The sequence below is a fragment of the Setaria italica genome, chromosome VII, assembly GCF_000263155.2.
Source record: "Setaria italica strain Yugu1 chromosome VII, Setaria_italica_v2.0, whole genome shotgun sequence".
NCBI lineage: Eukaryota > Viridiplantae > Streptophyta > Magnoliopsida > Poales > Poaceae > Setaria > Setaria italica.
In genome coordinates this window covers 972,758-984,067 of record NC_028456.1, presented here as the reverse complement: position 1 = coordinate 984,067, position 11,310 = coordinate 972,758, and the positions used below count along the sequence as shown (strand labels likewise).

Below are 11,310 nucleotides of genomic sequence, written 5' to 3'. Positions count from 1 at the left end.
AGCGAGCGTGCGCGCGGGGAACGGCTTTGCCGGGATGTCGGGTTGGCGAGGCTGGCGCTCGAGGTGTCGCTTCCCGGCCAGCGGTTGGCGGAGGCGGCAGTGTTGAGCCGAGCGTCTTCGGGGGCGCGCGCTCGGGCAGGGCAGCGGGCAGGGCGTGCCCTTGGGCGAGGCGGAGCTGCCGGGAGCAGGGTGGGGGACCACGGTGCTTCACTGGTGGCAGGACGCGTGAGGCGTCGACCTACCGCAGCCGGAGACCGGGCAGAGGCGCTGCGCCGGTGAGTAGGGGCCACGCGGCGAGCGGCAGGTAGAGTGCGGCACGCGCTCTGGCGCACTCTAGGCACTGAGGGATTTGCGGGATTCGATGATGGGGCAGTCTTCGAGCGCGAGTTTCTCTGGATTTTTGATCCATGCGATATTAACTCCCTTTACAAAAGTTGTAGTCCTTAGATCTAAGTTCAACTTTTGTAATTGAACCAAGTTCAAAATTGCAGTAGATTTGAAGATACAAAGCTTCAAATTTTGAGGGAACGCCGATTTTTACAGTTTGAAGAATTACAATGGTTTGGCTGTTTTCAAGATTTTTGGTTGAATTGAACTCCAGTTTGGAAAAGCTTCTGAGGTGAATTTGACCAGGGTCCAAACGATGAAGTTATTGTATGAACTTAGTTCTCCAACTCTTACAAAGGGGTTTGCTTATGTTCTGTTCAAGTTTTGTGAGATAAGCTCATTCCAAGATGCATGGTTGAACTGATTCAAGACTTGGTCTAGATTGCAGGTCGGGGGTTGGGTTGACCAAACTGGCTGACTTCGACCTAGGTTTTGAAAACCTTTTGTGCAGATTTTGACCTTACTCATTTAGTCAAAGTTGTTAAGGACTCGAAGATCTAAAACTTTTGTATAGGGTTCAGCTTGAGTTCATATTGGAAAATTTTAGATAGAGAGCTCCAAAGTTGGGACTCTATCTGTTTTTCTTAAATCGGCACAGATTCAAAATTTGAGTTTTTGAAGGTCTTCTGCTCAGATTCAAACAAAACATCAAAACTAAAAGTTGTTAGGGAAGTTGAGTTCTACAACTCTTAGTTGGACATATTTTTAAGTTCTTAAGCAAAAATTTGAGTTATAGTTTAGACAATTGTTTAGCTTGTGAGGGCAAAAATGTCTTTTTACTTATCTTCACGACTGCCAATTGTTTTTCTTTATTCTCTAATGACTTTAGTTAGGATTAAACATGATTTAATTAGGCTAGATTGTTACAGCAAGCCGGCGCGCGGTTTGTAACCCAGGCGCTGCCGCACCAGGCCATGTCAGCGCCGCAAGCACGAGGCCATGTCAGCGCCGCACTAGCCCCACGCCGCGCCACCTTGGCATCTCCACCACGCCAGTGCATGTGGCGCGGCAAAGGCTTGCCAAAAGGGTTACTTAGTGCTAATAAAGTTAGGAGGGTTTTTTATTAATTTTTTTAAAAAGGTTAAAAATAAAAAAAATTCTCATCCAGGTAGCTAAAATAACTTGTTAGCGTGCTGTCAGAAAAAAAACAGAAAAAACATTTGTTAATGTGCCCATTCATTGTTTTCTCTCATATTTCCTGCCTGCGTCGAAGGCTCTGCTCCTACTCCTGCTCTATTCTGTGAAAAATTTATTACTCAAGCATTACTTATTCAGCAGGAAGGAAGTAGGAATTGTATAGATTTCGCCGTCACCCAAAGCCTGCAAGGTCGACGCCACAAAATTAGATGGTAAGACGTATAACTCACCACAAAAATAGACAAATCAATTTTGTCATCCTAGTAATCGTAGTAAGAATGTTTTCTAGTTGTGACGTATGAACACATATCTTAGATCAGTCTTAATGGAAGTTTTATATGAGTTTCATGAGCATTAGATTTGGTTGCCACATCAGCAAAATTGCTGACTTGACAAGGTCATGATGAGGACAGTTCCATCAGATGAGAAGTGAGTTTCATTCCTAAGACATCCAATGAAACTTTGGATTGAGATTGGCCTTATTGAAACAAGATAAAATAATTAATCACCCAACATTATGCAGCCAGTTTGATTGATTACAAATTTGTTTCAAGAATGTTTTTCAAAATCAACATCGTCACACCATGGGGTTCAAGGGGATTGATAGACACACAAAACAATACAGCCTCATCAGGCCTCTTATTTCAAAGCGCACACACATAGCAAAGCAAGACCAAACATATATGGTACGTTTGTCAGATATGCATACAAATCAACATAGAAAAAAGCATATTAACACACTAAATTTGGCAGATACAGGCAGCATCGGATGCCAATTGTTTATTCTTGAGGAAACACATCGAAGACTTAGCTAAGCAAACAGCTGGACCCTCGCGGCGAGGTAAGCACGCAACAGAAAGCAGAGCTTGCCGCTGTCGTCTCTCCTCCATCACCCACGACATCTATGGATGAGTTGATAACACAAGTGATTAATGGAACGTGAAATGAAATAAAAAGAAAAAACAATGAAGAGGAAATAACTCATGTGCACGTACCTGGACAAGCGAACAAGCAACAAAGTACATGAGGCCGGTTCACCGGAGAACCGTGGTTCTCAGCAATCGCTTCTTGTAGTACGCCGGGTGGCGCGGCGCAAAGAGGGAGGGGTCGTGGCCGACGTGCAGCCCATGCCACTCCAGGTTGTTCCACCAGTCCTTCTCACAATCCACAGCAACAAGATGTCCATCTCGATGATGGCGGTCAGTGGCCGGGAGGCGCCTCAAGCCCCAGCAGCCCCTGATGCGGACAGTCTCCAGCTCGGGAGCAAATATTTTTGCCTCGCATATCTGTTGCAGGCAGGAGAGATCGTGCAGGTACAAGTGCTTGAGCTTTGGGAATTTCAGCATGCCGTTTGGATGCCCGGTAGCGACTCGCTTCAAAAAGCCAGACTCCACTGGGAAGACCTGTTTGAGGTCACGGCAGCAGACTATGTGGATGGTCTCCAGGCTGGACAAGGTATGTCCCCATGACAACGGGAGGACAAATTGGAGCCTGGGGCACATGTGCAGATGTATGGCCCGCAGTCTTGCAAAGGATACATCGTCCTCCCTGTCAAATGGCCTTCCTCTGCTCCAGATCGATCGGGCCATCAAGAGATCAACTGCCCAAAAGGTCTCCAGTTGATCAAAAAAATAGTCATCGCCATCATAGTTAGTATGGAAGACAACTTCCAACTTTGGGCATTTCTCCACATGGCACCACTTAAGAGCAGGGTAATGAATTTCCTGGCCAGTTGCTGATGCAATGTGCTTAGGGATGATAGTGGTGATGGAACAACTGTCATGCACGTGCAACGACATGACCCTGTCCATCATAAACCTTATAGCCCTGACTCCTTGTGGATTGAGCACTTTAGTGTTGATTGTCCCCTGACCGATCTCAACATGGAGGTCTTGTGGCTCAAACTGTAGCGCACTACTGCCATCAGCTTTATTAGTAGCTATCCCTTCAATGCTGATGTCATTGTAGATGCGGCATGCCATGGAGATTAATGGCTTGTGTAGATTTGACGACCGAACAAGTTTTTCAGTCCTGCTAATAAAAATGCAGTTCTTTCCATCGTCATTGCTAGTGCACGACAGGTAGAGATTCAGCTTAAACGGGGTAGTGATCCAGGGAAACTCTCCACCATCTATTGTCACCAACGACTGAAAGAACCTCATATCTGTGACAGAAACACGTGCATGGCAGTACTTTTCCTGCTCTGGGCAGACAAGAGAATCACGTGATGTTTCCGTCAACACTAATTCCTGTCGCGTATCAATGCATACTAACCTCAGTTGTTCCATCCTTTTTTCTGGCCAAATAATTGAACGGAGCTGCTTGCATCCTATCAGGAAGATTCGTTGAAGATTTTGAACTTGGATCTCCTTTTTCAGGTCTAGAATTTTCATCGGTGTGCCAGAGAGGTCTAGCTCCTCAAGCTTTGAAAGGGATCCAAGCAATCTGAACTGGACCAGTTTTGGACAACCGGCCAAGGTAATACGTGATATTTTAGCTGTGTTGTTACCATCATCCCCTGCTCCGACATCGAAACTGAATGACTCAAGTGATGGAGGTATTCCTGGACCAACATGATCCAACTCAGCACAACCATCTAGGATGAGAGTTTTCAATCCAGTTGCCCCACACAAGGTCGGCAAAACTTGGATGGCATTGTTTCCAGATAGGTCAAGGAGCTTGATTACTCGAAGCTTGCAAAGGTTCTGCAGTTGTGCCCATGCAAGGTTGCTGCGCCAAATCCTTCCATTCTTTACATGAATCTCTCTGATGTTTACAGCCATCTGCTCTATCGAGTCTTGCAATAGATCCAATTCCCAATCCATGTTCCTAACATCTAGCACCCATAGGCTATGGAGATATTTCATTGTTGGTCTCCTTTGCCTGTCCTCTTCTTCCTGCGGTTGATCTTTGCATTTGTCTAATCCAAGGAATCTTAGGCTATGGCAACAGCAGAATGGAGGGGAATAGAAGCTGAAATTGCATCCAGACAGTTTCAGTACACGAAGTCTATACGACTGTTGAAACATTTTACGTGGCAATGATAATCCGTTTTTGGCACTAAGGAAATAGGATGATGTCCCTTCTTCAATGTTAGATGGATCTTCAATGACAGACTTCCAATGTTCCCTGTATTCATGACCACGGAACTTGACTGTTTGATATGAGCAGTCCTCTAATCGTATCTGTTGATGGAGAGCGGTAGAGAGCTCCCAGGAGTCATCAGACTGACCTTCTTCGATAATTCCATCACAAACCCAATAGTTGGAAGCGTGGGTAGTCCAATTGTAGTCCATGGTACCACCACCCTCTTCATGATTCAACCACAATATGTAGGAGATACACTTGGCAGCTATTGTTGGGGTGATGCTCTGCTTATGCTGTATGGACTTGACAATTTCTGTAGCCTCATCCAATATTAGTTTAGCAGTGTCATCGTCGAAGTCCCAGCCAATAGGCCGATAAATAATCAAATGTGAACTGTCCACCTTGTCTTTTACTTGCGGGTTGAGCCGAAGCCTTCCTCTGAAAGTCCACAGTATCTTAGAACCAAGGAATTCAGGTCGTGGAATACCACAACTAGCCAAGTCCACCGTATCATTGCTTCCATTGTGAAAGACAACTAAGTATCGGCATCGTAACAGGGATTCAGTTATCAGCAACCAAACTTCTCCAATCTCAGCTCTAGAACCTTCATCTACTCCGCTGAAATCATCCTCCTCATCTTGCCTGTTGAAAGCCGCCATTACCCTCTGAGTAAGGTTGAGTTCATCAGCGATCGCCCTCTGGAGTGCCCTTCGGCTCTTCCACATCGAGCAATCAATGTGGAGGATCTTATCAAATTTCTTCTTCAGAGATGGTGGAGGGTCCTCTGCTATAGCTCTGAGCACAGCAGAAGCAGCCAGTCCATCCCATCCGTCAAAGTAGATGGCCTTGTGTGCAGTTATTCCGGTATCCTCCAACAAAGGGATTATTCTTTCAACCGCATCCTCGACTCTGTACTCATCAAGCTGCATGACACGATTTATCAGTTGATGTCACTCTCGACCCCATAAATATACGTAGTAAGTAGTTATTACTGTATCAATTAATTAGCCCGATCTACATATACACACCATATATCTACTAGAGAGAAACTACACGATCAGCATAGGTCACAACAAATCATCTCCTAAATTTAAATAGTATATATAACCATATCAGAACACTTGTTAGATATTATGTAGAATATTTGTACGAGTCCGATTGCGATGAGACTTGACTTGTATTTAGCAGTACAGGGTAGAATTAGTGTCATACTCTGTAACCCAAGCCTCCTCGCAAATTTGAGAGGAGGGCTGCTGTTGTAACCATAACGGTACGGCAACAAGCTCGCAGGGGGAGGCGACACGACGCCGGACCCTAGAATGACAAGTGTTGTGGCATTGGGGATCGGAGGAGCACCCGTAGTCATGCCTCGGGGTGTAGGCTTCGGACGAACCTCATCAACAAAAATCGTGTCTCCGTTGTCATCTGTGATCGTGCAAATTCATCTCGATAGATCTTCCGTTGGTGGAAATTAGTAGGCGGCTCATTGCTGCGGAGGGCTAATTTCTAACAACACTAAATAGCCGTGCAGAGAAGAGAAACACACGCAACTATAGCATAGCATTTCGCGGGAATAACAAATTGATGGCCCTTCCTATGGAGATTGTGCCTTGCAAATAATTGGTGACCTCGGAAGACCTGATCGACATGGAGCATCTCGGGTTTGGTAATATAAAATTTGTTTGCATATAGTGGGTACATGCCCTGATGATTTCTACTGCTAACGATATACTTCATGAATTTCAGTTATCCTGTCAATGGATCCTAACTCCGTGGGCAGCCATGTCGATGAGAAATTCTTCCGGTTAAAATAAAAAATTTGTAACCGGTTTTCCTATTTTATTTAAGTATAGCACCAACATTCTAGACTCGTACATTTGAGCATTTTCACATATCGCTGATATAGTACAAGTAACTGCATGGAGCAGAAAAGGAGGTACCTCCAGTTGAGGCATGGTGAATTTGTCTGTGTAGGAAGGACCCCGAAATTAACGAAAGAAGCTCCAGAAATCTAACCCATCTCTGCAACTCCAGATGAACCTGCACTAACACCGAATAAAAATTCTAGCCATACAAGAACACATATGTTAATTGGTGTAGCTCTTCTTGAGAGATTAGACTAAAGGTGCATCTAGCAATTGATAATAAAAACGTACCTCTTGGGATTTGGCAAGGTAGCTGCAAGGTGTTCTGTTTGGAGAAAACCCAAGAAACTCTCTCCAGGTGAAAATTTCTTGTGGCCAGGGAGAAGTACAGAAAATTAACCGTCAAGGCAAGCAATTTGCTGGTGTGCAATGAACTCTTCTATTGGTTAGTTGCTCGGGCTTCGGGTAGTAGCTGTGGGTGTGGATTTAAGAAAAGAACATATGCGTTGCTTTCCCTATAGAGGAAGAAAACAGAGCTCCATGGATCTAGGCCATCTCAGGACCTCCACATGGAAAGCACAGGTCTTTGCTTGGGGTTGGAGGAAGAATAAAGATGAATGGGCTGTCGTCCAGCTAGGCAAAGTAGATTGGCAAATCGTCCATGCGGCACCAAAGAGAAACGTTGTTATTCCCTCCGACTCTTCTAGTGCAGATGATGTGTTTGTAACATATAAGAGCTCTTTTACGGTGCATTATACTAGGCTATACTAGTGTTTACGATGCATTGTACTAGGCTATACTAGTATTAGAAAAGAACTAGTATAAAAACATCCAACACTTAAGATTAATTGTATACTACTCAAAACTTCTCGTATGGTGTAGATAATATACGTGAATAGTATAGTTGGTATATGGGTATTATAGGAAAGATTGTAAATAGCATTACTGTATTTAAACCCCATTCACCTCTCCTCTCCATTCATATCTCCCAATTTTGTGCGGCGGCGATAGCAGTGACGGGCGTGGGCGGTGGAAGCGTGGTCAATATTGGCAGCTATAGGAAAAGGGCAAGGTGATCCATGGACCGCTTCCTTGTAACCCTTGTATATACCTGAATGAATTGGTGATAGGTTGAAATACAGATCCATGATAGCTGACATCTGACAGTGTAATGAGTAATAATGTATGTCTGCGTTCATGTTTCTTGTGACAGAATGCTATCTTGATTTTATAAAAATCATGATAGGAAATTTACATATTAAAAATTCTGCGACACTTTGTGTTTCAGGCGATTTTTGTGACACCTGAATTTTCTTTTCAATGCAAAATTGCAAATGAATAGATTTCATTGTGACATGCTGCGCCACAATTCTTGTGTGTTAAGGAAAGGAGTTCATCCACCTGAATCTTCATTCAATGTTGATGCCAATGAATCAGATCACAACTGAGAAAGTAGGCAAGTAATTTTCATGTAATTCTGAGCTTGCTTATGAAATTTTTTCAAGAATACGCAGGAGAGCTGCGTATCATTATATTAAGAAGAAAAGTAATGATACAACGCGGGCCTTTTCCGGACGCATGCACATGGTTTCTTTTACAATAAAAATCTACATTGTAGTAAACAACAACTCATGATCAGGCAACATGGATCGCTATCTGAAATGCTTAACTGGCGGTATCTAACTTGCTGCTAGTGTTGCTCCCGAATGCGGCCATGGGAGGGTAGCGAGAAACCTTGCACCAGCTGCACACCATAGGGAGGCCTCATCCAGGATCTCCTGTGTCAGTTGCCCGGGAGTCTTCTCAGTTCCCCTTTGATAAACACGATCGTTCCTTTCTTTCCAAATTTTCCATGCGATCAGCATGAACATTGAATCAATTCCTTTTCTCCTTGCTGAATCAAACCCCCATCGTCTGTTGACCAGCAGTCTGTCAGTGTTTGGTCTGCAGTAGCAATGACAGTATGAAGGTGCAACATGCTGGCGATTGAGTGCCAAATCTGCCAGGTATAAGAACAGGTAACAAGCAGATGGGCTGCTGTTTCAATATCCTGCTGGCATAGTGCGCATTGGACACTGTCCTGTAATCCATGCCAATTTCTCCTTGCCGCTGTCCACAATCTATCTTTGATAGCCAGCCACATGAAAAGCTTAACCTTGAGAGGTGCCCAGGCCTTCCAGATGAACTTCGCCGCCGTGAATTTTTTAGTGCCATGGAAGAATGATCTGTATGCCGATTTAGCGGAGTATATGCCCGATGCTTCCCATCTCCAAGAGACCCTGTCTTCAACACCAGTGAGGAGCTGCACGCCTGATAGGACATGCCAAAGTTGGACATATTGAGAAATTGCTGTTACTGTAGCTCGTCTGGCAATATCTCTAATCCACTATTTTTCACGCAGGGCTTGAGCTACTGTCCTCGTCTTCTTGATCTGTGGTGTGACGAGGTTGCAGAGATCGGGTGCAAGAAGACATGGTGATGATTGTGCTAACCAGTGGTCGATCCAAAACAAGGCGAGGTTGCCATCCCCTAACTGAACCTGGATTGACGCCTGAAACATCTGATGGAGCATGGTGTCTTTTCTGAACTACACAGGTAGTAGCTTCCATGGTCTTTCGGCATCCGTTTTGCGCAACGAAAGCCATCGTAGCTGGAGTGCAAATGATGTAATGCGAAGGTCATGTATTCCCAGGCCACCAAACTCAGTTAGCCTGCAAGCCGTCGGCCAGTTAACCATGCAGTGCCCCCACCAGTGCTTTATGCTTCCCTGACCAAAGGAACCCACGTCGTCTTCTATCAATTTCTTGAAATACCCATTCAGGGATCTTGAGGGAGATCAAGGTATGAGTACATATTGAGCTCATGACCACCTTAACCATGGTTAGTCTCCCAGCTCTGTTCATTAATGGCGCCTTCCAGGTGGGAATATTGGCTGAGACCTTGTCAATCAATGGCTGAATATGTGTTTTCTTCAGGCTTCCCACAATCAAAGGCAAGCCCAAGTATTGAATGGGGAATTCAGTAGCTCGGGCAGGAATGATGTTACTGATTGAATTGAGCAATTGTTCTGAGCAAGATATGGGTGTGATGAGGCTGTTGTGTAGGTTAGTACGCAGTCCTGAGGCATCTCCGAAGAATTGCAAAATCTCCCTAATTGTGATCATATCCTGTAGCTTTGGTGATGCAAATAAAAATGACATCATCTGCATACAATGAACACTGATGAAGGATTGCCCGATCTGCAGGGGCTGATAGCACTCCTTGCTCAACTGCCATCTTCAATAGCCTATTTAGGATATCCATCAACAAAATGAAGAGGATGGGAGATAAGGGATCTCCTTGCCTTAAGCCTCTAGCATTATGGATTGGAGGACTTGGTGTGCCATTGAGAATGACCCTCGTGGTAGCTGTGGAGATCAGCATAGAAACCCAGTCTCACCATTTTATCCCAAAACCCATTGATTGCAATACCTGAAGCAGGAAAGGCCAGCCAACCGAGTCAAATGCTTTGGAAATGTCCAATTTCAACAGTAGGGTAGGTTTCTTCTTTCTATGCAGTGTCTTCGTCACTTGATGAATGCACTTTGGTTGGTGTTGACCAATTCTGGTGCCAGCCGGTTATCTAGAAGCTTTGCCACAAGCTTAGGGAAGCTGTGTATAAGGCTTATTGGCCTGTAGCCTGAAGGTGATTTAGGGTGTTGTCCTTTTGGAAGAAGTATGATTAGAGCTCCATTCACTCTATGCATTTGCCCACAGCTTACTCTGTAAAAGGCATTGAAGGCCAACAGGATGTCCTCTTTAATTAACGGCCAGGCCGTTTTGTAGAATTCAGATGTGAAGACGTCAGGCCGGGGGATTTTTCATTAGGTAAAGTCTAAATTGTCTTCCAGACTTCCTGCTCAGAGAAGGGGGTGTCCAAATGACTAAGGTTGGCTTGTTGCACACCTATGGTAGTGAGGTCAATGATCTCTTTCCTTTGTGATGGCGTCCCTAGAATCTCCTAGAAGTCACTGTGCAGCATTTGCTCTTTCTGTTCATGTGTGATTGCCACTATCCCATTGCACTCAAGTTTGGACACGAACTTCTTGTTAGTACGGTGACTACATTGTAGATGAAACAATTTGGTGTTTGCATCCCCGCCCCTTAGGTAGGTCAGTTTTGATCTTAGACGCGCCATGGTTCGTTCCAGCGATGCTAAGCCCATTACTTTGCATTTCATCTCCTTTCTAAATTGGCTTTCTTCCTGTGTGAGCATCCTGTGCTCTTGTGCCTTGTCTAGCCAGAGGATCAGTATCTTAGAAATTACCATCTGCATTCTTACCTGACCCATGCTGTGCTGACTCCAGCTTTGGAGTTCATGCACCGTGGTCCTGAGCTTTTGCTCCAGCCTGACAAAAGGATCAGCAACATTGTGCTGACACAACCATCCACATGTGACGGCGTCCATGTACCCTGGCATTTTCAACCACCAAGCCTCAAAATGAAACCTTGTTTTGACGCTCAATGTCGTGTTCGTGGAGAGGAGCAGTGGGCAATGATTTGACATATCGGAGGAGAGAGCTCGAAGGAAGGAGAAGGGAAAATTGATGTCCCATTCAACTGAGACAATCACCCTGTCAAGCTTCACCAAAGTTGGATCGGCACGTTCATTAATCCATAAATATCTATGACCATGGTGGTAGATGTCTTTCAATTGCAGCTCCATCAATCAGTCGTTGAAAACGGGCCATGTTCTTGCGGTTCACAGTGGTCCTGTTCTTGTCCCCCTCGTGAAGGATCAAGTTGAAGTCACCGGCAATGAGCCACATCAGCATGACGACGCTATGAACATGGT

At 44.8% G+C, this 11,310-nt stretch overlaps 1 protein-coding gene across 2 annotated transcripts; it reads right to left on the bottom strand.

Moving 5' to 3' along the window:
* Positions 1–2,128: 2,128 nt before the first annotated feature.
* On the bottom strand, positions 2,129–7,083 carry LOC101770615. Of its 2 annotated transcripts, none has more exons than XM_004974910.2 (4): positions 6,768–7,083; positions 6,552–6,675; positions 2,520–5,534; positions 2,129–2,426 (listed from the first exon to the last, which is right to left on the bottom strand). In XM_004974910.2, the coding sequence occupies exons 2-3, from the start codon at positions 6,564–6,566 to the stop codon at positions 2,559–2,561; spliced, it is 2,991 nt and encodes a 996-aa protein (XP_004974967.1). In that variant the 5' UTR covers positions 6,567–6,675; positions 6,768–7,083; the 3' UTR covers positions 2,129–2,426; positions 2,520–2,558. The 2 variants fall into 2 exon arrangements, with proteins under 2 accessions (XP_004974967.1, XP_004974968.1); XM_004974911.2 differs by having other exon boundaries at positions 6,552–6,651.
* Between the last annotated feature and the right edge of the window lie 4,227 nt (positions 7,084–11,310).